Below are 27,588 nucleotides of genomic sequence, written 5' to 3'. Positions count from 1 at the left end.
AAATGTAAGCAACATTTGGCATTAAGGCCCAAAATACACCCAGCAGCTGGAAGGCCAAAAGTTGCAAATTGCAAATTTTTTTGGCATAGTGCTACAGTGCCATCCTACATCTAAGATGGCACTGTAGCACTATGCCAAAAATAATATTAATATTTTATTCAGCTTTTTTTTTCTCTCTCATCTCTCATCTATCTCTCCGTCTTTCTCTGTCTCTCACACTTCCCTCTGTTTCTCCCTCTTCTCTATTCACACTCTCAGATACTCCATGGCGTTGAGCATCACGCACCACATCAGAGCTCTCGCCGGAACTCCGAGCCAATCTCTCCGTGACACGAGCCGATCTCTCCTTGATGATGCTGTTGGATAGCGTGACGATGAACAACGCGGTGAATAGGTGGAAAGCGATGAACGCAGTTTGCAGGCGCTGAAGAGCGCTGGAGTGGAGGGGATCATGATGGACGTGTGGTGGGGATTGGTGGAGAGAAGGGTGGCTGGATCGTACAATTGGGGTGGGTATGGATCGGTGCAGATTGGTGGAGAGAAGGGTGGCTGGATCGTACAATTGGGGTGGGTATGGATCGGTGCAGATTGGTTTCTCGGTGGAAATTGGTGGGTTGCCAATGTCGCCGATGATGTTTTCGTTCAAGATCGCTGATGATGGTTTTGCTCAAGATCACCGATGTCGCCGACGATGGTTCCGCTCGGTGGATGTGGCAGTGATCTGGTGGGTTTTTTTTTTTCCTTAATTTGGGTTTTTGGTTCCGGTGGGATTTTGGTGGGCATGGTGGCGTGGTAGGAATGGTGGTGGTGGTCGGTGATGATTGGGTTTTTTGGTTGTTGAGGGAGGAACAGAGACTCAGAGAGGCAGGGAGAGGGATGAGAGAGAGAGAGAGAAGGGATAGATAATTTTTAAATATTATTTTATTATATAATTTATATTATTTTAGTAAGTAGGATTAGAAAATAAAAGTTGGGATGTTGGAAGTATTGGAAAATGGTATGGTATAAGTAGTAAAGTAACTTTTTAAGATTGTAAAATAGGATGAGATAGCATTTCCGGATGGAGATGCTCTTAGCTTTTGTCTTGTGCAAATTTTTTAATTTATTTCCTTCACCCTGTCGCGTCATCTGTTGGGATCCACTGCCCGAAGCTTCCTCCCAATCTTCCACCATACAATCGTTTACCATGAAGGTCCTTTTGCGGAATTTGGGCTGCAATGGTACGTGTGGCTTCAGAGCTTGAGTCAGCCGAATCACTATGATGTGATTTGTCAAGATCTTTTCCCGTTTTCTCAAGATAATGCTCCTGATAAAGGTCTGATATTTGATAAGACCAATTTCAACCCTATCTATTTATTTTCTAAAAAGTAAGAAGGACAAGACCTGTTGCACATTTCAGCCTACACAGTACACACCTACTTCTACTTGTTGCGCATTTCGTTTCCTTAATCCGATTTCCGATGTCTAAATTCAGGAGAGATCCGAATTTGTCATCGGAGCGTCTCCCACACGACGTCGTATTCGACATACTGAGTCGCCTGGCAGTGAAATCCCTGATGAGATTCAGGTGCGTTTCCAAGTCTTGGAACTCCATCATCACAGACCCCATTTTCATTACCAAACACCTCAACCTCAACAAAGCCAAATCATTATCTAACAACAATGGTTTTCTGCTATATTCTGATTACGAAGAGGATGGTCCAAAATGGAAAGATCTGGGTACGGCTGTTTGCAATAGCGACCGCACATTCACCGAGATTTCCAGGTTTCAAATTCCCTTTCCTGCTGTCAACATTGTTGGCTTCTGTAATGGCATGTTCTGCCTTGATAGTTATATGGACGGTGTAATTTATTTGTGGAACCCAAGCATCAAAACGTTTAAGAGTCTCTCTCCTCCTCACGACATGTACACCTATGGCCGGACTCTTGGGTTTGCGTACCATTCCCAAAACAATGACTACAAGATTCTCAGAATTGTTCCTCATCGTCACTATGAAGGATCAGCACGGTCGGCTGAGGCTCAGGTCTACACATTGAGTACGGATTCATGGAAAAGCTTTGTAATATCGTTTGGCTCCGACCACGATGTTGGGTATATTGATTCTAGATATGGAATCCCATGTTTGTTTTTTAATGGAGCTCTGCACGTTTTAGCGACTACTAAGGACCACAGTTATAGTTTGTGTTTTGATGTCAATGATGAGACATTCCAAAAGATAATACTCCCGGTGCCTGTTTACTTTTACGGAGGTAAGTTTTCCCTTGCAGTGTTCAAGGGATCGTTGGCTATGATTGGTTTTTCTACTGAGCATCTCTCATCACCCATAATATGGGTGATGAGAGAGTATGGTGTGGTTGATTCTTGGACGAAAATAACTGTAGAATTCGAGGAGGTTGAGAGATTCTTTCGCTGCGTTGACGATGGTGAACTTCTATTTTGGAATGATTCAGAGGTCATTTCATATGACCCTGAGAGTCCAAACGCGAACGGCCTTGGAATTACTGTTGGACATGATAGTTGGTTGCGTTACACAACTGATCCCATGGAGAGCTTGGTTTTACTTGGTCAGGTAAAAATGTCATCTGAAATTTTGAAGATTAGTTTGTATCAAATGTTAGACTTCTTGAATATTTTTAGCAAAATGACAATCTTTGCGATGTTTATATTGACAAGCATTTTGTGGATGGCATCGTATATGCACTTTGCATATTAAATGATACTTTTATTATGTTGCCTTTTCAGACGCATTGATTTTTTAAAACAAAATAGAATAACCTTGGAGATTGTGGCTATTATATGCCAACTGATTTTTGTGTCAAGAACGTTGTGCACTTCCTCAATAATGACAATTTCATGGTGCAGTATATGCTTAGCCAACATAATCTTATTTATTTTTATGCCTTAGAGACAGCATGAACTAGTTGGTGAGCTTAGTCTCTCAGGCTTGGTCTAAATAAAAATGGGAATGATTTCAGCAATCTGTATGGGATGCATATAGCTAATTTATTGGTCCTCAACAATAAGTCAAATTGTATATTTCAATATCCTAATAGCAGGATTTTGATTTTTGCTCACATGTGTAATTGCTTATGCATTTTTTATATTTGTTAAACTGCTGGAAAATGTTAGGATTTTCTGTAAATCATGAAATTATTGATATTGTATCTTGTTTGATATAAGCCAGTTGAGGTGGTGAGAGAGTCGATAGGTGGGCTTAATGACGTAGACAACATATATGCTTGAATCTGCTTTAATTTTCTATACAGCAGAAGTTCATGTCAAATTTTCACCTTGAATACTACCTTTTCTAAATGCTTAAATACTTTTTCATGCTTTTTACATTATTACATCTATTAATCTTATAAATTATATGCTTTTTTAGTTTTTCTCTACCCAACGATTGTTATTGGTTTGTGGCTTAGAGAAAACGTGCAGCAATTCAAATATCTATTTAGAACTCATTAGTTGTTTGATTAACAATTCTAATTTTTGATCCATTAATGTATATGATATTTGCAAATGTAAGTGATTGAGTCAATGTTTTCTGCCTCTGTTTCATTGGTTAAGATACTAATAATGATGCATTCTCTCCTTTTTAACAGAATTTCCAGATTGAATGATTTGGTATTTTAGTTTGCTTAATCTATTACTATTGGCCTAAGAATTTAGATAGACCTTTTTCACCTCACACTCAAGACGTTAAAGTGTAGAAATTGGTAAAAGTAATACCAATTTTTCCACAAGAAGTTCGCAAATAGAGGTGGTAATTAATGTGATTGGTACTACATCAACGTCATTATAAATAAATTTCTTGATTCTCTATTTTTTTTTTTTGGTTTTTATCTTTTTGATGTTATAATAGTTGAAACATTTGTAGCATTACTCTTATGCATATTATTTATTTAACTTACGACTATTGTTTTAGGATTGTTGTGAACATTAGTTGACATGACAATGACATTGTCGAGTTCTTCCTGCTTATATAGTATAATGTTATTTCGCTGTAGTCCTAATGACAAACATGTTAATCAGCGAGATTAGCTTATGCTTCAGGGGGAAAATGAAACGAATAGAGAAACTGAAGCTGATTCGAAGTACCCATCTTTACCTTCGTGGGAAGTGCTAGTGATGAATGACTCTGGAGAATTTGGAACCATGCTTGTTCCACGCTCAAAGCATGTTCCTTATGTGCCATGGACAGGAGGCCCGGTAATCTTCTTGGGATGTGCATGCCTCTATTTTGCGTTTTCTTTTCTGTGCTAACCCACTTGTTTTTTACTTTGTAGGCTAAAATGGATTTTGTTGAGGAGTGTTATTCCCTTATTGAGTCCATGAAGAACTGGATTTCGTCTAGTTCCCAATTATCTTCTATCCCTCAAAATGAACTTTCTCATGAAAATGGCCTCTTGGTATGCATTCCTTTTGTAATATTGTTTTTGCTTGAATATTGACTAATCAATCTCCAATTTTCTTGCAGCGGAACAAGGTGGAAAGTCAAGCAAGTACCATAAAGACTCTTGAGAGATGTCTGTGTAGTTTGGGACCTCGTGATGTTGGAGGATCAAGTGATCCCATTACTGATTCAGTTGGTGGTATAACTCTTTCTCGTGCTGATGAAGGTGATCCCATGAACACTACAGTGCAAGCCAAAGAGGATTTATCTCAACACATAAAGCGTATTGCTCCTCAAGATCCTTTTCACTGCCAGGTTCATGAGAGTACAACTTTGGCCACATTTAGATCCAAATCTGGACATCTTCCTTCTGGTCAACAGATTAGCCTTGATGATGATGATGAGGAAGACAAGGAGCAGCACACAAAACCTTTGGCACAGCATCATGGAAAGAGAGGTCATCTGTGAGCACCTGCAGCAGAGCATCTGTCTTTTTTCTTTTTGATTGGTACAGTTCTATTAACGTGTAGATAACTTTTCGGATCCAAGTAAATGGAAAACAATCCTTTAGGTAAATGACATTAGCTCAATGCCCTAGTTTAGAGGGGTTTCTTTTGCACCTGGATGGATTCAACTTAATTTTGAGACGTATCTTGATTTTTCTGTTTTGATTCACATTGAGTCTTAGATTTTTTATGATTGTTGCCTTGATATTGATGATGGTTGATAATTGAATCATTGAAATTTAGTTTGGAAAGGTTTTAAGTGCAAGAAAATAGGCAAAAGAGGCTAGGAGTGATCCCTGCGGCAGAGTGCTAATCAAGATACAAAGTACTAATGGGCACTTTGTGGTCCTTGATTTTGACAAGTTCCTTAAAAACACAAAAAAAAAAAACCTTCATTTTTGCAAGTCTTGTGAATCTAGATTCGTTTTTTGCTTTACCTTATCCTTGATGGGGGTTCTTGTAAAAGAGATAATTGTCCTCTTAAAGCATTGTTGTGATGTGGAAGACTGAAATTTATCCAGCCAAGAGAGAGAGGGATCCTCTGAAGTTTATGGCTATTTTATTTATTTAAACTTATGGCTATTGTCTCAGGAGTGTCATGAACATTATTTGACTTGTCAAATTGTCAAGCATAGTTCCTACTGTATAGCAAACATAATCTTATTTAATTTTTGTCCTAGTGGCAGAAATGTTAATCAGCAAGATCTGGTTATGTTATTAGCCATTAGCCGTCAAGAGAAGCATGGATATTAGCTATTTGTATAAGATGCTTAAGGTTGACTCATTGGTCCTACCATTATAGTTTCTTGGTTAGGAAATTGGTGTCAAGATGCACAAGAAATTAATAACTACTGAATGCTTCAATGTCATTCTTCCTATACAGTTAGTTCTTTTTCTTGGATGGATAGAATACGGTGCCAGCATGCCTAATGTGGTTAGTGTGAAAGGAACGAAACAGCCGTACATTAGACGATGTTGTTAGATCTATTGACTAGTTGAGGTCTTTACCAATTCGGACTTTGTTTGATTGATCTCGGGCTTGGGGATTTTTGCATTGTACATTGTTTTTTGATTTTTCACTTGTGCAAAATGAGTAGTGTCAATGTAAATTTACATGGTTTAGAGCATTCAAGTCAACTTGTGCAAAGATTATTTTCTATTTTAGCATATGAATTTATTTTTTTGTTTTATTTTACATACTTACTTTTCAAAATGCCCTACATCAAATTATTTATTTTACATTATATTACATTAAAATATCAAATTTTCTTTATTTTTTAATTGTTTTTATTTCTTTACACACAATAATCGCCATTAATTCTCTTCCTTTATTCTCGAGATACATAAAGAAAGAATAGTTTCAATATAAATTTACACGGTTATTATAGCAAACTTGTAAATCAACACAATTATACATTTGGGCTGATGTGAGTTATTTTTAGATAAAATTGTGTAAATTTTTCACATTTTTCTATTATACACTCACTAACATGAGTGCTCAAAGCAAACTTGTAAGTAATTTTATACTGACTTATGTGGATCAATTTTAGTCTAATAGTTTTGGGGTTCTACTTGGTAGTGGCATCTACCAGTTGTTTGCATCCTTAGTCTTGCCAAATAGTTTTACAAGACAAAGCTAAATGCTCAATGTTCAACAAGAGCTCCAAAGTTCAAACTATTAACTACCGAAAACACTAGTACCCCTCCTTTTTGTTTGGCAGAACTGTTTGGTAAACATTTCTCTGATGTGTGGAATACGGTGCAAGCATGCCTGATGTGGTTCATGTGGAAGGAGCAAAATAGTCACACCTCAAGAATGTTGTGAGATCTATTGATTAGTTGAAGTCCTTACTAATTTGGACTTTGTTTGATTGACTCAGGTTTCGGGATTTACGCATTGCGCTTCGATTTTTTATTTTCACTTCTATTAAACTTTCTAGTTTTTTTTTTTTTTTGAGATTCAAGACTTCAAATTTTATTAAGCAGACAAGGCTGGTAAATCAGCCTGTACAAGTTGGAGAATATCTGGTAGTACATCTTCCATCCAGATATTTAAACTTTGGCTCAAAATTGCCATCCTAGCCAAACTATGAGCTACAGTGTTTCCTTGACGACTGACATGAGCGAAGGTAATGCTTGTAAAAGAGAGAGCTAGGTCCTGTGCATCCTAAATCAAGAGTCCATGAAGGGATAGGGAGGGACTCGGGTTTAAAAGGTCTTTACAGATGGTTTCTGAATCACCCTCTATAATGCCTCGAGTGATGCCTAACTCCTGCGCAAATTCCACTGCTTTTCGCGCTGCCATTGCTTCAACTTGGGCTACCATGGTTGGCAACGGTATTTTCTATGAAAGGGACGCCATAACTTCACCTGCTGAGTTGCGAATAACTACACCGATACTTGTTCTGCCCTGCTCTTGAAAGATTGCGCCGTCGTAGTTCACATTGAGATTGTCTTCCACTGGAGGTTTCCATCTTGTATGCTTTCTATGTTGCTGCTTCGGGTGGCTTGGGTGAAGGAGTTGAAACTCAGTTCTTCGTTCCTTGGAATTTTTCAAAATCTGATTCAGTGGACATGCTGCTTGACCGGCCCGCAACTGGTTTCTTCTATTCCATATCGCCCAACTCGTGAATGCCAATAGCGTGGCATCCTTGTCTTCCTCCAAAGCACGAACAAAAATCTCTTTCGCTGTCTGTCCCTGCATATCCGAGAGCCACTACCAATTCGGTTCCGAAGCCCAAACTACCTCCACATCAGAACAAAAAAATAAAGCATGTGAGCTGTCTTCATTGTGCCTCTTGCACTTGTCGCACACTCCATCAGGTATAATAATCCATCTGCTCAGGTTGGCTTTGGTTGGGAAAGCTTCTCTGCAAGTGCGCCACACAAAGTGCTTCACTTTGTTAGGGACCTCCATTTTCCACAGCTTTTTCCACCAGCTCGTGGACTGAGATGAGGAAGGGTTTGAGAGTGGCTGTGAACTGTTGCTCTCAAAGAGATATCTATACCCAGACTTAACTGAGTATTGGCCCGTGGGAGTGAAGGGCCATATGAATTTGTCCAGTTGGGAAGTTGAACTTAAAGGAATGCTTTTGATCGCCTCTGCCTCAGTCAAGTTAAAACAGTGATCAATCAGCTCACTCCTCCACCTATGGGTTGATTGTTTTATTAAAACCTCCACTACAGAATTTTGTTGCCCAAAAATCATTGGGGAAATAAACTTTGGCTGGTATTTTGTTGGCAGCCAATTGTCGGCCCAAATTTTGATTTGTTTGCCATCTCCCACCCTCCACAAAGCACCTTATAAAAGCACATCTCTCCCAATAAGAATGCTTCTCCATGCATATGAGGCAGAGGCTGATTCCTTAGCATCCAATATAGAGCCATTTGGAAAAAACCTCGCCTTAAACACCCTAAAGAACAAGGACTTATCATCATGGAGAAGCCGCCATGAAAGTTTCGCCAACATTGCTTCATTATACATGGTGAGGTCCTTAAACCCCAATCCTCCTTGATCTTTATGATTGCACAACTCTTCCCATCTCACCCAATGTACTTTCCTCCGGCTCCTCGTTGACCCCACCAAAACTTCCGAACAAGAGTTTCAAACTCGTGGCATAGGGTGGTCGGTAATTTGAAACAACTCATTGCATACGTCGGGATTGCTTGAATAATTGATTTGATTAGGACTTCTCTTCCTGCATGTGATAATAATTTTCCTTCCCATCCTTGTAGTCTTTTCCACACTTTTTGTTTTAATTGGTCAAAACTGGCTCTCTTGTTTCTTCCCACCAAAGCCGGTAGGCCCAAGTACGCCTTGTAGTTTTTCAACTCCAAAACTCCAAGTTCTTCCATAATCTCAGATTGCATCTCCAAAGGGGTGGACTTGTTGAAAAACAAAGCTGTTTTCTCCTTATTTAATTTTTGGCCTGAGACTCTCTCATAAGTAGAGAGTATTTCAAGTACCTTTTGACACTCAAGTCTGGTAGCCCTGCAAAAAAGAAGGCTATCATCTGCAAAGAGTAAGTGAGTTAGCTTAGGACCATTTCGACAAATTGAGACACCCTTGATGTCCCCATCATTGGCTGCAGCCTGGATGAGCCTGTGAAGACCCTCTGTGCACAAAAGAAAAAGATATGGGGAGAGGGGGTCTCCTTGACGAATACCTCTAGTGGGAGTAATATGTCCGTGTGGTTCACCATTCACAAGCAAAGAATAAGTCACCGATGTAATGCATTCCGTAATAAGAGCTATCCATTTATCATTGAAACCCATCTTCACCATGACATCTTTCAAAAAAGACCATTCCACCCGGTCATACGCTTTACTCATGTCTAACTTAAGAGCCATGAAACCTGTATTTCCGGAGTTATGATTTTCATGTAATGTAAAGTCTCAAAAGCAACCAAGATATTGTTTGTAATCAGTCTACCCTTCAGGAAGGCACTTTGATGCTCAGAAATAATAAGAGGTAAAACTCTTTTTAATCTATTAGCTAAGACTTTCGAAAAAATCTTATAGAGCACATTACAGAGATTTATTGGTCGGAATTTAATTACTCTTTCCGGATTTTTAACTTTAGGAATCAATGTGACAAAAGTGTGGTTAAGGGGTGAAGGTAGAGAGCCCGAGTTTAAGAAATTTAGGATAGTGTCAGTGATATCACCTTTAACCAAATCCCAATAATTTTGGAAGAACAAAGGGGGCATACCGTCTGGTCCTGGGGCTTTTAGGGGCGCCATTTGTTTTAGAGCACTTTCAACCTCCCAAGCTTGGAAATTTTTAGTCAAAGTGGAGTTCATGTCCTCTGTCACCAACTGAGGAATGGAGCTAAGAGCATTAGGCATACTTTCGGGATTGGCTGAGGTGAATAACTCCTGATAATACTCTTTAAAAACATTAGCAATTTGATCTGCCTGACTACACCATTGCTCTGACCTATCCCTGATCCCTGCAATAGTGTTACGCCTCTTGCGAATGGTAGCCCGACAATGAAAAAACTAGGTATTCCTATCTCCATCTTTCAAGTATAAAGTCCTGGACCTCTGTCTCCACATGTGCTCTTCTTTGTCCATTAGGGAATTTATTTCTTTTTGAATGGCAAGCAATCGGGTTGCATTGCCTCCTTGTAGCGCCAACCTCTCATATCAGGCTTGTTCCTTTCTTTTTTGGGCCAATTATTTACGGATGGAACCATAGTGCTTTTGACTCCAGTTTGTATGTTCTTTACCACATGAATCAATCTTCCTCAGCGCCCGTGTATTCTCAGCCCCACCAAAATTAGATAGCCACACACCCTTAACAACCTCCCCGCAGCCTTTGTCCGCAAGCCACATCTCCTCAAATTTAAACAACTTTTTCCCCCACTGGAAATCCAAATCAGCTATTACAATCCATAGAAGTTTATGATCAAATGTAGTACTGTCAATACGATGTACCTTAGTGCCAGGAAAAGATGTGAACCACTCTTGAGAAGCAACGGCTCTGTCTAGTCTCTCCCACAAAGAAAAACCATTTTGCCAGTGTTTACTCCATGTAAAAGGAAATCCTATGAAGCCAAGGTCCATGAACCCGCATTCGTCAAGTGTTTCTCTGAATTGCTACATTTGGTTGGATGGTCTTAGCCTACCACCCGACTTTTCCGTTTGCTTAGTTATCTCATTAAAATCCCCGGTGCACAGCCAAGGAAGAGAACTTTGATGATGAAGATGACGGAGAAGGTCCCAGGATTCGAACCTCTTCTACGTTTCGGGTTCACCGTAGAAGCCCGTAAATCTCCAAGGCTTGTCTAAACTTTTATTGATTATGGCATCAATGTGATTCAACGAAGATGTCTCAACCTCTACTTCAATTCCGTCTCTCCAAAGCAGCGCTAAACCTTCGCCTTTATTTATTCTTTCTACAAAAAACTTCTGATCAAACTGAATGCGAGTAAGGGAGCTTTTGCCTGCACTAAATCCATAAGCTCTTGCATTGCACGGTGGTTCCCAAGCCCCCGACAGTTCCAGATTATGCAACTCATTGCGACTGGCGGGACTGGAAACCAGTCGTCGCCAATACAGGGTAATTCTCTTTATCACTACTTGAAACCACCAGCTTTTTACTTGGTAACTCGTAATGATCAATAACCATGTCAGCTAGGGGCTTGCAGCCAATACAGTCATCTGGTGTGGCTTGGGAGCTGACTGAGAGGCGGGCCAGGCGCTTCCATGTCGGGTATGGAGGTTTATCTGCAGCATCAGGTAAGTTAGCAATATTAGAAATATTTTTTAGAGGTGAAGAGTGGACCTGAAGTGAGTCACGTGGCTCTTTTAGAGGTTCACGTGGGCTGTCATGTGCTGCAACAGGGGTGATGATGTTCCCGACAAAAGAATTTGTATCTGATAATAGGGAAGTTTCATTGTAACCAATCTCCTTATCAATGTCTTGATTTGTTGGGAGAAAAAATCTCCATTAATCTCTTTGTCTCGGATACTCTGCTCCCTTTTCTTAATTAAAACCGTGGACTTTGCTGCATTAATATCATTGAATCCCGTATCTTCAGCTTCCATATTTGGACTTTCCTTATCTGATTGATCCTCCGCATTCGGTGTGGCAACTGGTATTGGTTTCTGGAGCTCCGTCCTCCTCCGCCGCGTTGAGAGATTTTCCTCTCACCCCTTGTAGAATCCCGATACTCGAGTCACTCTATTATGCGAGGAAGCACTTGGTACAGCCTGAAGCCATGAACCAAATTGTTGAGACTCAAGTTGCAGGGACCCCTTGCTTTAGATCCAAAGATCACAGTCCTTGTCACTGTGGCCGAAGTATCCACACCAGTAGCAAATGTTCGGCACCCGCTCATATTTGAAGTTCACCCATACCTTACCACCCTCCTCAAGTTTTATAACACGACCTCTACACAGTGGTTGATAAACGTCGAGGGTAACTCTAAACCTCATGAAACTGCCCCCCCCTCACCCTCAGAATTCTCCTTTGAGCGGTGGACCATACCGATCGATTCACAAATGTCCTCAGCCACTGATTTGGTTCTATACCGAATGGGAATATTATGGACTTGCACCCAAAAGACTGTTTTATCGAAACTGAGCTCTTCAATGGGTGAGTTTTTGTCATATCTCTGCAGAACCACCAGAGATTTGTCAAAACTCCATGGTTCATTAGCCAAAATTCTGTCAGCATCTTCTTGGTTATCAAAGATGAAGAGGAGTTTCTGGTCCCCTTCTCTTTGAATCTTAAAACCTCTCTCAGCCCGCCAAAGTGGCTTGAAAGTCCTAGTTATGGCTTCCGTATTTAACGGTCGCCGTGTAAGAAAGAAAGCCGCTACAATATGTTCCTGAGATCGACGGTCTTTTTTAATACAAAGGTCATCGCCTTCCCTTTCTGAAAGGGAAAGGCAATTCCAATGTTTTGTGAGATAGTCCATGTTGCCAAAAGAAACAGACTCAGGGAAATAAGAACACGAGAGAAAAGAAAAAAAAACGGAGAGAAAAAAAAAAGGAGGAAGACAAAGGCCAGAAGAAAAGACCGTGGAAGAATACTGTTTCCCAAACCCTAGAAAAAGAAAAACCACTAGCCCTACATGTAACGTTGTTACTGAGGGAAGAAGAGCCTTACGAGAAGGGACAAACAATTCTACTGCCTAGGAGAGGATGAAAAAACCTGCTTTCCTAGCTACAGAGAAACCTTCCAAATGAGTTAATTTAGACTTTCTAGTTAATTTGCTTGTAATCATTGGATTTAAATAGATTCAACGGTTAAAAAAAAAAACTTCATTATTACAATATTTTTATTAAAATCTCATTAATTACCCTCATTTATTACATTTTAAACCTATTTCTAAACCCAACCCAAAAAAAAAAAATGTCTATCTCTCTCTCTACGTTTGGTGTTCAAACTGTTAGTCTCTCTCTCTATCTCCTCCTCCATTCCTCCTCCACCATTGTTCCACCTCCACAGGTTGCCGGCAGAAAAAGAAAAAGAAAACCAAGCCGAACTATTTTTATTTGTGAGTACTCTCTTTCTATTTTTCCTTTCTTTTCTGTTGTGAGTGTTTTTTTTTTTTTTTTTTTTGATCTGACTCTCTCCAGAACTCTACGTTTCTTTTCTGGTATGTTCTTTTCTGGTCTTACATTTTTCTTTGGTGATGGTTGTTTTTTTTTTTTTTTCAAATAATCTGGATAGTTGAATAATTTTGGTAGCATATGCTAAATCATTCATTTATTTAAGTAGTTTATTCATTGGTCTATTGGTTGGTTGTTAGTGTTTCGTTTTCTATTACTTGATTCATTCATTTTTCTTTGGTGATGGTTTTTTTTTAAAAAAAAAAAAAGAAAAAAAAAAAGCGTTCTATGTGTGTGATCAAATGCCGCTAGAAGTTCTTATCTTTCTTTTCCTATACTAATTTTGTATTCCATATGGGTTTTCTACATGTTTTTATGTAGTGCTCTAATGAAGCTATGCTGCTCTAATTGGGTTTACAGGTCCTTTATCCGCAATTGGATCCATACTCACGGGAATTGACTACATATGTCTAGGCCATGTGATGGTGTTTGCTAATGGGGGATTACTCCCAAGCTTTGGAAGAATTATCAAGAGAGCAGTAAGGTTGGAGACACGAAAAGGCAGTCACGGGGTTGTAGTTGCATATGTTGATGTGGTTAGCACAATCATCTTTCAACATTTGAGCTTAACACTTGTGCTAGGCACCCCTAAAATATTGCAGAAGAGATTCAGTGCAAAGGGGCTGTTATAAAGCAAATGTTCCTCAAAAGTATGCCAGGAGATGAGAGGATTCCTATAGTGCTCATGGATAATGACATTATTTCCCCCCTCTTTTATAGAAAGAACAAATAAAATAAGATTTGAAGTTTTCCTTTGATTGTCCATTTACTTGGCATCATTATGATTCAAACATATTTCACATTTTGAGAGGAAAAATAAATAAATTAAAATGGATTTCAATGAACAACTTTTTTCTCCTATTAGCTGCCAATCTTATTGAGCAGGTATGAAATCGAAATGTTTCTCCTGGAAAATTAAGTACCCCATTGATGTTCCATATGATGAATGTAAGGCTATGCACATTGTTGATTTGTTATACTTTAATTTCTTGTAATGACTTTCTATGATTGTCAAACAACTTTCTGTGGTGGTGATTGTGTCTGGTTCCATGCTAATCCTTAGCACATTTTTTTTTTTTTTTAAATTTTATTTTAAATCAAGATGAATTTCATTGAAACACAATAGAACCACTATAAACCAAGTCTATGTTTGCCTGAGGCAGGGGGTAACACTATAGCATATGAGCTATGACAAATTGATACAACCTTTTAAAAAAAAATTTGAAGAAACCAATCCACAACTGTTCCTCCTACCCATGGGGATTCTAATCAATCAATAATCTAATATTTCATTTCCTCTAAATCACAAGATATTGTGATTTGTATTGACTAATCCAAAAAGATTCAATCTACAACTGAGCTGTTTCCACAACAAGACAACCGATAAGAAAGGTTGTTACTTATGCCAAAAAAATAAAACTATCTATTTGTATACAATATCAAGAGTAAAGCCAACTATAAGAGTTGCTAAAGTATCAATCTATTTGTTTACTACCATCAGTACCATGTCTACCAAAATCAGCTACAGCTTTAGCTGCACGATTCAATGTGTCTGAAACCCAAAGTACTCCTTTGGCAAAGTAAGTGCTGTTGACTACAGCATGACTAGCTGCAACAGCTGCTTTTCCTGTAACCATTGCCACTACTACAGCTGCTGTCCCAGTGATTGTTGCAGCTGACTTGGTGATTTCTGAAACATGGAATTTTTTGTCCACAGACTTAATAGTTTCCATGCCAACATGAATTTTATCAGTGAGTCCAATTCTATTGCTAAGCTCAGCAATCTTGGCTGTTGTAGTAGCTGAGACTCCATGGTACTCATCAAAAGCTTTGGCCTTGATTAATGCATCTTTGCCCAGAACATATCCCTCGGCTAGCATTGTTTTGACAACATCCTGAGCTACTATTATAGCTTCTCCGGAGGTGGAGACACATTGTCCTGTGTGAATAACCTGCTAAAGTGTTAGCTCAAACAGAACAATAAAGTTAAAAATGCAAATTCAAACAATAAATTGTATATGTATTTAAAGAATTTTTATTTCATAATCTGGCATTATGGATAAGATACCTGCAATAAGAAAATTTTATAACTCAATGACGCAATAAACTATCTTGGAACTCCATGACCAAACATTATCTTGCATTTCCTAACATAAGAGGATTCAGAGGCAGTAAAGTGCAGTGCAGTGCAGCTATACTAATGTAGTGCAGTAAAGTGCAGTAAACAGTGCAGAACCACCAATGCAGTAACTTAAAGCAGCTATACTACCTGTTATTTAGAACCACAAACAAAGATAGATCATCCCTAAGAAATTGTTATTAAAAAAGCAAACACAAAAACCTGCAGGTACCCCCTCAAAACAAGAGGTGAGCAATAGAAAATCGAAAAAAATGAGGCATATGTCCTTAAATAACAGTATTCCAACATAGGTCCTTAAAAACACACTATTAATGACATTAAATTGAAGCAAAAACAGTATTCCAACATAGGTCCTTAAAAAAACAAAACAAAAAACCACATAAAACTATTTCATCATGATTAACAACATAGGTCCTTAAACATAGTTCCTTCAGTTACTTGGACTCAATATATATATATATATATATATTAATTCCACCAAGGAATGCTCATTTTGTGATTCTCTTCAGCCACACATACCTAAAGTAGAATAAAAAAAGGTATAAGTAAATTTGAAACATGAGATATATATTATTACAATAAAAAATTCTTAAAAAAAAAAAAAACTCAAAAAATGTAATGAAAAAACTCATTTTATGCTAAATCATCAATATCATTGTCATCAACCTCTGTAAACACAACTCCCACTGCAACCCCCTAACTGCCTTTTCGTCTCTCCAACCTTACTGCTCTCTTGATAATTCTTCCAAAGCTTGGGAGTAATCCCCATTAGCAAACACCATCACATGGCCTAGACCTATGTAGTCAATTCCCGTGAGTATGGATCCAAATGCGGATAAAGGACCTGTAAAGCCAATTAGAGCAGCATAGCTTCATTAGAGACACTACATAAAAACATGTAGAAAACCCATATGGAATACAACATTAGTATAGGAAAAGAAAGATAAGAACTTCTAGGCGGCATTTGATCATACACATAGAACACATTTTTTTTTGAATAAAAAAAAAACAACCATCACCAAAGAAAAATGAATGAATCAAGTAATAGAATACGAAGCACTAACAACCAACCAATAGACCAATAAATAGACTACTTAAATAAATGAATGATTCAGCATAAGCTACCAAAATTATTCAACTATCCAGCTCAAGTTGCTCTATTCAATATGGTTGAATATATTGGAACTAGCATAAATTAAACAAAATATATACTGTATATGATGACAGTCAACAGTTAGTACCAGAAAAACAAAACTGCAAAGCCTATGAAAGGCTTAGGCACTTCAACTATAGATGCTAGAGTCTTTGAGATAAAAAAAACAACCATCACCAAAGAAGAATGTAAGACCAAAAAAGAACATACCAGAAAAGAAACGTAGAGTTCTGGAGAGGGTCAGACCAGAAAAGAAAAGAAAAGAAAAACAGAGCACTCACGACAAAAAAGAAAGGAAAAATAGAAAAAGAGTACTCACAAAAAGAAACAGTTCGGCTTCTCTTTTTTTTTTGCCGGCAACCTGTGGAGGTGGAACAATGGTGGAGGAGCAATGGAGGAGGAGAGAGAGAGAGAGAGAGAGAGAGAGAGAGAGATAGATAGAGAGGGGTTTTTTTTTTTTGGTTGGGTTTAGAGATAGGTATAGAAGGAAATAAATGAAGGTAATTAACGAGTTTTTAATAAAAATGTTTGTAATGATGAGGGTTTTTTTTTTAACCGTTGGATCTATTTAAATCTATTTATTTTTTTTTTTTTTTTGGGGTTTAGAGATATGTTTAGAAGGTAATAAATGAGATTTTAATAAAAATATTTGTAATAACGAGGATTTTTTTTAACCGTTGGATCTACTTAAATCCAATGGTTTAAAAAAGGTGTAACTTTTTAGAGTTACACCATGTATAACTTGAACCCATCTTATATATATATAAATAAATATATATAAATATGGGTTCAAGTTACACCTAATATAACTTAAAAAGAGTTACACCTATTTTAAACTATTGATTTCTCACATATCTAATGGTAGAAAAAAGGCTAGTATTTATTGCTTTACAACTCATTTCATCTAATTAATATTAGCATTTTTGTCACTCTCTTATTTATTACATTTATAAGTATCTTAACATTTATGGAGATAAAAAAGTATTATTACATTTATAAGCATCTTAGCATTTAGGGAAATAAAAAAGAATTGCAAAATCACCGATAACTACAAACCTGGATTGCATCCAAAACTAAAGAAACAATGAAACAGCAAATTGTGAAGCTATGTAGGTTTAGTTAAGTGTATCAGGTAGGGACTTTGGCTTGCTTTTCCCTTTCCCATGGTGTTTATTTATTAAATATTTGGGCCATGGGCATGTAGTCAGTGAGGTAGTCGCAAATATTGGCTCTCGATTTCACTGAAATTGCTGAGTATCATTGAAAATGTTCTTGTGATGGACATTGATAAATTCCTGCATTTGGGTTTTTTTTTTTTTTTTTTGGTGAGAAAACCTGCATTTGGGTTTGAGAGTTAACTGAGAGATATTTTTTCTTTAATGGTAGAAACAAGAGAGATAGAGATCAGAGAAGTTAGCTGACTTTTACTTTATTATAAGATGCTTATAAATGGTTATATTTAATAAATAAGAGAGAGACAAAAATGCTAGTATTAATTAGATTAGATGAGTTGGAAAGCAATAAATACTAACCATATTTCTACCGTTAGATATGTGAGAAATCAATGGTTTAAAATAGGCGTAACTCTTTTGAAGATACACTAGGTTTAACATGAATCCATCTCATATATATATATATATAAATATATATATATATATATAAATAAATAAAGTAAGTTGTTAATGCAGCATTGTAATTAATTCTCACTTCTTAAAAAGGCATTGGGATGAAATGTAACATCATAAAGTAAAAAATTTTGAGTGTATACCTTTAAAAGATAAAATTAAATCTTGAAATACAATTTGATGTTCCTAAAAAAAAAAAAAAAAAATTTTGATGAGACCAATTTCAACCGTATCTATTTATTTATCTAAAAAGTAGAAAGGACAAGACCAGCTGCGCATTTCGTTTCCTTAAACCGATTTCCGATGTCTAAACTCAGGAGAGATCCGAATTTGTCATCGGAGCGTCTCCCACACGACGTCGTATTCGACATACTGAGTCGCCTGGCAGTGAAATCCCTGATGAGATTCAGGTGCGTTTCCAAGTCTTGGAACTCCATCATCACAGACCCCATTTTCATTACCAAACACCTCAACCTCAACAAAGCCAAATCATTATCTAACAACAATGGTTTTCTGCTATATTCTGATTACGAAGAGGATGGTCCAAAATGGAAAGATCTGGGTACGGCTGTTCGCAATAGCGACTGCACATTTACCGAGATTTCCAGGTTTCAAATTCCCTTTCCCGCTGTCGACGTTGTTGGCTTCTGTAATGGCATGTTCTGCCTTGATGGTTATATTGACTCTGTAATGTATTTGTGGAACCCAAGCATCAAAACGTTTAAGAGTCTCTCTCCTCCTGAAATGTACGACTATGACCGGATTCTTGGGTTTGCGTACCATTCCCAAAACAATGACTACAAGATTCTCAGAATTGTTCCTCATACTCACTGTGAAGGATCAGCACAGTCGGCTGAGGCTCAGGTCTACACATTGAGTACGGATTCATGGAAAAGCTTTGTAATATCGCTTGGCTCCGACCACGGTTTTGGGTCTATGGATGCTAGATATCGAATCCCATGTTTGTTTTTTAATGGAGCTCTGCACGCTTTAGTGTTTAATGAGGACCACAGTTACAGTTTGTGTTTTGATGTCAATGATGAGACATTCCAAAAGATAACAATCCCGGAGGATGTTTTCTTTGTCGGAGGTCAGTTTTCCCTTGCAGTGTTCAAGGGATCGTTGGCTATGATTGGTTTTGATGCTATGTATCTCTCATCACCCATATCACCCATATGCTACATATGGGTGATGAGAGAGTATGGTGTGGTTGATTCTTGGACGAAAATAACTGTAGAATTTGACGAGGTTGAGGAATTCTTTTGCTGCGTTGACAATGGTGAACTTCTATTTTGGAATGATTCAGAGGTCATTTCATATGACCCTGAGAGTCCAAACGCGAACTGCCTTGGAATTACTGTTGGACGTGATAGTTGGTTGCGTTACACAACTGATCCCATGGAGAGCTTGGTTTTACTTGGTCAGGTAAAAATGTCATCTGAAATTTTGAAGATTAGTTTGTATCAAATGTTAGACTTCTTGAATATTTTTAGCAAAATGACAATCTTTGCGATGTTTATATTGACAAGCATTTTGTGGCATGGCATCATATATGCACTTTGCATATTAAATGATACTTTTATTATGTTGCCTTTTCAGACGCATTGATTTTTTAAAACAAAATAGAATAACCTTGGAGATTGTGGCTATTATATGCCAACTGATTTTTGAGTCAAGAACGTTGTGCACTTCCTCAAAAATGACAATTTCATGGTGCAGTATATGCTTAGCCAACATAATCTTATTTATTTTTATGCCTTAGAGACAGCATGAACTAGTTGGTGAGCTTAGTCTCTCAGGCTTGGTCTAAATAAAAATGGGAATGATTTCAGCAATCTGTATGGGATGCATATAGCTAATTTATTGGTCCTCAACAATAAGTCAAATTGTATATTTCAATATCCTAATAGCAGGATTTTGATTTTTGCTCACATGTGTAATTGCTTATGCATTTTTTATATTTGTTAAACTGCTGGAAAATGTTAGGATTTTCTGTAAATCATGAAATTATTGATATTGTATCTTGTTTGATATAAGCCAGTTGAGGTGGTGAGAGAGTCGATAGGTGGGCTTAATGACGTAGACAACATATATGCTTGAATCTGCTTTAATTTTCTATACAGCAGAAGTTCATGTCAAATTTTCACCTTGAATACTACCATTTCTAAATGCTTAAATACTTTTTCATGCTTTTTACATTATTACATCTTTTAATCTTATAAATTATATGCTTTTTTAGTTTTTCTCTACCCAACGATTGTTATTGGTTTGTGGCTTAGAGAAAACGTGCAGCAATTCAAATATCTATTTAGAACTCATTAGTTGTTTGATTAACAATTCTAATTTTTGATCCATTAATGCATATGATATTTGCAAATGTAAGTGATTGAGTCAATGTTTTCTGCCTCTGTTTCATTGGTTAAGATACTAATAATGATGCATTCTCTCCTTTTTAACATATTTTCCAGATTGAATGATTTGGTAATTTAGTTTGCTTAATCTATTACTATTGGCCTAAGAATTTAGATAGACCTTTTTCACCTCACACTCAAGAATAATTACTATGCATTTGATATAAATGAAATATTACATGGCTGCTTATACTAACTAATGAACCTTTTTTGTGATGGTCTTTTATGGTCTCATATGAAAGCTGCGGGAGAATTGTCATTGTCTGCAACTGCAAGTTGTAGCATATAATCCTTTACTACCATTTAAGACGTTAAAGTGTAGAAATTGGTAAAGGTAATACCAATTTTGCCAAAAGAAGTTCGCAAATAGAGGTGGTAATTAATGTGATTGGTACTACATCAACATCATTATAAATAAATTTCTTGATTCTTTTTATTTTTTTGGTTTATTTATTTATTTATTTATTTATTTTTTATTAATTTTTTATTTTATTTTATTTTATTTTTTTTTTATGTTATAATAGTTGAAACATTTGTAGCATTACTCTTATGCATATTATTTATTTAACTTACGACTATTGTTTTAGGATTGTTGTGAACATTAGTTGACATGACAATGACATTGTCGAGTTCTTCCTGCTTATCAAGTATAATGTTATTTTGCTGTAGTCCTAATGACAAACATGTTAATCAGCGAGATTAGCTTATGCTTCAGGGGGAAAATGAAACGAATAGGGAAACTGAAGCTGATTTGAAGTACCCATCTTTACCTTCGTGGGAAGTGCAAGTGATGAATGACTCTGGAGAATTTGAAACCATGCTTGTTCCACGCTCAAAGCATGTTCCTTATGTGCCATGGACGGGAGGCCCGGTAATCTTCTTGGGATGTGCATGCCTCTGTTTTGCCTTTTCTTTTCTGTGCTAACCCACTTGTTTTTTACTTTGTAGGCTGAAGCGGATTTTGTTGAGGAGTGTTATTCCCTTATTGAGTCCATGAAGAACTGGATTTCGTCTAGTTCCCAATTATCTTTTGTCCGTCAAAATGAACTTTCTCATGAAAATGGCCTCTTGGTATGCATTCCTTTTGTAATATTGTTTTTGCTTGAATATTGACTAATCAATCTCCAATTTTCTTGCAGCGGAACAAGGTGGAAAGTCAAGCAAGTACCATAAAGACTCTTGAGAGATGTCTGTGTAGTTTGGGACCTCGTGATGTTGGAGGATCAAGTGATCCCGTTACTGATTCAGTTGGTGGTATAACTCTTTCTCGTGCTGATGAAGGTGATCCCATGAACACTACAGTGCAAGCCAAAGTGGATTTCTCTCAACACATAAAGCGTCTTGCTCCTCAAGATCCTTTTCACTGCCAGGTTCATGAGAGTACAACTTTGGCCACATTTAGATCCAAATCTGGACGTCTTCCTTCTGGTCAACAGATTAGCCTTGATGATGATGATGAGGAAGACAAGGAGCAGCACACAAAACCTTTGGCACAGCATCATGGAAAGAGAGGTCATCTGTGAGCACCTGCAGCAGAGCATCTGTCTTTTTTCTTTTTAATTGGTACAGTTCTATTAACGTGTAGATAACTTTTCAGATCCAAGTAAATGGAAATCAATCCTTTAGGTAAATGACATTAGCTCAATGCCCTAGTTTAGAGGGGTTTCTTTTGCACCTGGATGGATTCAACTTAATTTTGAGATGTATCTTGATTTTTCTGTTTTGATTCGCATTGAGTCTTAGATTTTTTATGATTGTTGCCTTGATATTGATGATGGTTGATAATTGAATCATTGAAATTTAGTTTGGAAAGGTTTTAAGTGCAAGAAAATAGGCAAAAGAGGCTAGGAGTGACCCCTGCGGCAGAGTGCTAATCAAGATACAATGTGCTAATGGGCACTTTGTGGTCCTTGATTTTTTGAGTCTTGTGAGTACAAGTTCCTTAAAAACACACACACACACACACACACAAAAAAAAAAAAAAAAAAAACCTTCATTTTTGCAAGTCTTGTGAATCTAGATTCGTTTTTTGCTTTACCTTATCCTTGATGGGGGTTCTTGTAAAAGAGATAATTGTCCTCTTAAAGCATTGTTGTGATGTGGAAGACTGAAATTTATCCAGCCAAGAGAGAGAGGGATCCTCTAAAGTTTATGGCTATTATATTTATTTAAACTTATGGCTATTGTCTCAGGAGTGTAATGAACATTATTTGACTTGTCAAATTGTCAAGCATAGTTCCTACTGTATAGCAAACATAATCTTATTTAATTTTTGTCCTAGTGGCAGAAATGTTAATCAGCAAGATCTGGCTATGTTCTCAGCCATTAGCCGTCAAGAGAAGCATGGATATTAGCTATTTGTATAAGATGCATAAGGTTGACTCATTGGTCCTACCATTATAGTTTCTTGGTTAGGAAATTGGTGTCAAGATGCACAAGAAATTAATAACTATTGAATGCTTCAATGTCATTCTTCCTATACAGTTAGTTCTTTTTCTTGGATGTATGGAATACGGTGCCAGCATGCCTGATGTGGTTAGCGTGAAAGGAACGAAACAGTCGTACATTAGAGGATGTTCTTAGATCTATTGACTAGTTGAGGTCTTTACCAATTTGGACTTTGTTTGATTGATCTCGGGCTTGGGAATTTTGCATTGTACTTCAATTTTTGATTTTCACTTCTATTAGACTCTCTATTAATTATTCAATTAGTTCTTTTTCTTGATGGAAGAAAAGGGTTAAATGACTTACTCCTGAGGTAGCATGTAGTGGATGTAATTTGGGTTAATTCAGAATGGTAAGTGTACAATTGTAAAAGCATTCATTGTTGTGAGAATCGCTCATTCGTTCACAAATAAGGCTTTTTTTTGCAATGGATCAATCTGTTGCAAATTATTTTATTTTATATGTAATGGTATTGTATTGATTGATCAAATCTGGTATTAAAAAACAGAACAATTGACAGATCAAATCGGTTACACCTAAACAAAATAAGCCATGAGCACTAATGAAATCATATTTCAAATTGATCAAAGATGATCTTGGTAAAACTTAATTTTAATGTTACCTCTGAAGACATGATTATCTCGCCAAGGTGTGCAAAAAATGAGTTCGTGGATAGCTTTATTTCTCCTTCTTCTTTTTAGCAGGAGAATAGTCTCTGTTAGTAATTGCATCTATCTAAAGATTAATTGGCCCCACCAAATTAGACATGAACTATGTAACATGAATACTATATATATAAAACAATTTTACATTTAAAAAAAAAAAAAAAACTCTTATCACTAAACATAAAAAGAGAAACAATAATGGTAACTTTTACATTATCTTTATTTTCTTGTTTACTGGCAATGTATCTACTAAACAAATGAAGAGATCACTTGTTGTAATTTGACTAGGTGTAATGCTAAAGCTTCATATCATACAAGACTCATCAATGGAACTAACCTCTTGCATGAACAATATGATTTTCAATTTTTCACAGCCCTGAGGTTAAGATCATGAATGTTTTATCACTTTGCATCTCATTTTTCTCACTCTTTCAAAATATATCGACCGCAATTGATTCAATATTTCATTCTAAACTCATCAATTAAACTAGTATGAGATATTGTAGTTGAAAAACTTACTATCTATTCATTTGAGGTTTAATTTTTTAATGAAAATTTAAATTAATTGGGCCACAACTTGAACTTTGTAACAATGACAAGATAGACATACTAGGTCATTCCTATAAAGTACTAAGAGCATCTTCCAGCAGATGCTCTATATCTATTTTTTGGAGAGAAAAACCCACTGTCCTCCCTAAAAACTCACTATAGCAGCTTCTCCATCTCCATTTTTTAGATTAGAGTTGCTACAATGCTTCTCTACAAGTAGAGAACACTGTAGCACCTCTAAACAATATTCTCCCTTAAAATAATACCCGGTTGAATAAAAAAATAATTCTTGCTCTCTTGTGCTTCTCTATCTCAATGGTAATATACCACAATCAAAACAAAAACACAAAACCCAATCAAAAGATTTGAAACACAAAAACAATCTTTCTCATTAGCCTAATGAAATCTGAACAATAAAAAAAACTAATTAAACCAGAACCAAAAAAAAAAAAAAAAACATGTAGATTGATCTCCACTTCTCTGCCGGTGAATATTGTGTGTATGAGAGAGAATTTGTTTGTGTGAGATAGAGGGAGAGAGTGTTCTAGAATCAAGCAGAAATAGAAAAAGTAAAAAAAGAGAGAGCTAGAGAAAGAGAGAGAGAGAGATAGTTGAAGAAATGATCTAGGATGAACAAGAAAAAGAAAAAGAAGGTAGATAGAGGAAAGGAGTGGGATACGTGTGTGGTGGAGAAAAAACCAAGAGAAAAAAAGAAAAAGAAAAAGAAAAAGAAAAAGAAAAAAAGAAGAAGAAATGTATGGATGACAGATGGTGTGAAGGGAAAAATAATATAAAAAATAAGAAATAACAATTAAGAAATGTTACCACAATAAATCTTAATTAATAGATTGTTACTAGTTAATATTGGTGAGAAAAAAAAAAATTTTAGCGGTGGGTTCAAATTAGAACTAGTAACAACTTTCCAAATAAGATTTTGATGTGATTCTTGTGAAAGTATTGCGAAAAATGTTGTGGATATAACACTTTTTATTGGAAAAATATAATTGTTAAGAATGAATATAAGAAGAATAAATGATGATAAAAAAAAGAATAAATAATGAATGAAGAAATAATATTTAAATGAGATAGAGAATGGGATAGAGAATTTGTTGGAAAGTGTATTTGAAAAAGTTGGTAGCTAAAAGGTAAAAGTCACTGTTCATTCTTTAAACAGTACAAAAATTTGGAGAATTTGCTGGAGATGCTCTAACAAGACAAACACTCCTATGGTCAAAGAGCCCAAAAAAGATCAATTTGGTCATTACCTGAAAGAAAATTAGGATTCCAGAAAGTAGTAAATTAAACCTCAAACACAATGGGTTGAAGATTGAAGTTTAATATATATTTTTTTGAAATCTCAACTTTTAATTTCTTGCTTTTGAAATTATAGGGTATACTTTGTTTAATTTATTAGTTATGAAATTATTTGGTTCAATTTGTTACACCTCTTAGGCACAAAACATATTTTATAAAAGTAACATTGCACTAACTCAAATATTTAAGGGTGGGACAACTCCATTTTTTATATGCTAAATCTTCAAAATGCTCAATATTTTTACATACTATAGAAGGATTTTTCAAAATTTTTTTTGGGGTCATGTCCACCCCACACTTAGGAGCAATGTTGTCAAAATAGGGATCCTACGTAGAATCGTTGAAGGTAGGTGAGATCGTAGATCATAGGATCGGATATTGTGAATTATAAGATCCTACATATTTTCAGATTTAAAGCAAAAAACACATTGATAATAACTTTGTATGTTGAATAATCACATTAATTATAAATTCATCCATAAAAAACTAAATTTTCCATAATATGATGTAATTTGCATGTCATACATCGTTAAGTCTACTAACGAAACAAATATATTTAAGTTTTGACCCAATGTATCTAAAAAGTTCAATATATGTTTAATTAGCAACCAAATACCAAAATATTTATCAAAACATATGGAAAATATTTTCCAAGTTCTAAGTTCCAAGTTTGAAATCCAAAATAAGTTAGCAAATGGAAACTAGCAAACTACAATATGAAATCCAAAAGTAAAATGAATATTAAGGTGAAGTGAACATTTAATTATTTTCATTCTAAGGTTATTATAACCACCGTCCTCACTTCCTAATCATTATCATTCATTTCATCATCTATGTAGACATCATATATTTGTATACTAGAGTTGCAAAAGACATTAAGATACAATTTCACGTTCAACTATTCAAGTTATACCACTCAACAACAATTAAAGAGCATGCTTAAAAAAATCAATCAATTAATATACAAATACAAGCATAACTAATAAAATTATATATAAAAAAAATATTTTAGTAATATTAGAACACAAATTAGTAAATTGATCAAATAAATTTAACAACATTATAGCTTAAAAGGCAGCAAAGCCAACATCAGATTCTTCATTTAGAAATGAAGAAGCATTCATTTATTTTGATTACAAATGAACTAGAAACTAGAAAACATTTGCTTAGGTTAATATAATTTTATAAAAATAAAATAAAAAGCCATACCATCATAACATGAAAAAGTAAAAAACCCTTAAAGTTTCGTCAAAACAAAAAATTTATTCTATAAAAAAAAACCCCAAATTTTTGTTTTTGGTAGGATTGGTAGGATCCCATACGATCCTACGATCCTACGATCCTATTGTTAGGATTAGTGCCCTTAAATCCTATTGTATGATACTATGTATGTCATTATGTATGACTTAATATTGTGATAGATAAAATTGTTTTATTATTATCTAAATAATAGTAACATGAATATTCAGACATTATCATATAGCCCATGAGATGCATAGTATGTGATTTATGTGAAAAGTCACAGAAAATATAAATCACAGGTTCTTTGTAAACTCAGAATTTTAGTTCGTAGTCGGTGATGAAATTGGGCATTTCATCTGCGAAGACTATAACATATCAACTAAGATGATTTGTCTTGATCATGGAAATGGAGACTTCTAGTTGGTATATTGATATGTTTTAAGAGTTAAGACATATTGAACTGGATCGCTGTGAAATTTATTATTCTCCTAACGATTGTCAAATGAATAATAAATTTCATGACTTCTATTTACATGAACTGTTAATCTTGAGAGAATAATGGACCTGATCATGAAGTGTATGTTACTTTGATATATCAGGAGTAAGATCTAAAGTAACAGTTAAAACCTCAGTATGTTGGGTTTGTTATTCTCAAAATGGAATTTATAGTCTCTTAACGGAGATACAAAATATTCCCTTAAGATAGATTTAATGGGTTTGTTATTTAGAACGTTAGGCCTAACTACTTTAGTAAATAGTTACTAAAGTATATATTTATGAAATTGGATTTCATAAATATATGATGAATAATTTAAAGGATTAAACCAGGTACTCAAGAATTAGGATGTAGTAATTTACAAAGTGGCAGTCTACATTCATGACTTTGTATTACTATGAAAATTTTATGAAGGGGTTGCATGTGCAATAAAGTATTGTGATATAATTTATTAATAAAGCCTAGAATGCAATTATATTTATATAGTGGTATTAAATATAGTAATTTTGGACTTGTTAAGAGTTG

The 27,588-nt window shown here is 35.8% G+C and overlaps 2 protein-coding genes across 7 annotated transcripts; one reads left to right on the top strand and one right to left on the bottom strand.

Moving 5' to 3' along the window:
• The first annotated feature begins 1,117 nt into the window (after nucleotides 1-1,117).
• On the top strand, nucleotides 1,118-22,078 carry LOC126698339 (F-box/kelch-repeat protein At3g06240-like). Of its 5 annotated transcripts, XM_050395497.1 has the most exons (5): nucleotides 1,121-2,453; nucleotides 19,250-19,366; nucleotides 21,068-21,223; nucleotides 21,301-21,423; nucleotides 21,492-22,078. In XM_050395497.1, the coding sequence occupies exons 1-5, from the start codon at nucleotides 1,461-1,463 to the stop codon at nucleotides 21,873-21,875; spliced, it is 1,773 nt and encodes a 590-aa protein (XP_050251454.1). In that variant the 5' UTR covers nucleotides 1,121-1,460; the 3' UTR covers nucleotides 21,876-22,078. The 5 variants fall into 5 exon arrangements, with proteins under 5 accessions (XP_050251455.1, XP_050251454.1, XP_050251453.1 ...); XM_050395498.1 differs by lacking the exons at nucleotides 19,250-19,366; nucleotides 21,068-21,223; nucleotides 21,301-21,423; nucleotides 21,492-22,078 and adding exons at nucleotides 4,055-4,210; nucleotides 4,288-4,410; nucleotides 4,479-5,060 and having other exon boundaries at nucleotides 1,118-2,570; XM_050395496.1 differs by lacking the exon at nucleotides 19,250-19,366 and having other exon boundaries at nucleotides 1,121-2,570.
• LOC126698342 (binding partner of ACD11 1-like) lies at nucleotides 14,287-16,762 on the bottom strand. Of its 2 annotated transcripts, none has more exons than XM_050395501.1 (3): nucleotides 16,527-16,762; nucleotides 15,830-16,007; nucleotides 14,287-14,962 (listed from the first exon to the last, which is right to left on the bottom strand). In XM_050395501.1, the coding sequence occupies exons 2-3, from the start codon at nucleotides 15,930-15,932 to the stop codon at nucleotides 14,499-14,501; spliced, it is 567 nt and encodes a 188-aa protein (XP_050251458.1). In that variant the 5' UTR covers nucleotides 15,933-16,007; nucleotides 16,527-16,762; the 3' UTR covers nucleotides 14,287-14,498. The 2 variants fall into 2 exon arrangements, with proteins under 2 accessions (XP_050251458.1, XP_050251457.1); XM_050395500.1 differs by having other exon boundaries at nucleotides 16,636-16,762.
• Nucleotides 22,079-27,588: the final 5,510 nt, after the last annotated feature.

The sequence above is a fragment of the Quercus robur genome, chromosome 9 (genome assembly GCF_932294415.1).
Source record: "Quercus robur chromosome 9, dhQueRobu3.1, whole genome shotgun sequence".
NCBI lineage: Eukaryota > Viridiplantae > Streptophyta > Magnoliopsida > Fagales > Fagaceae > Quercus > Quercus robur.
Note: the sequence above shows the minus strand (reverse complement) of the source record. Positions and strands in the feature narration are given on the sequence as shown.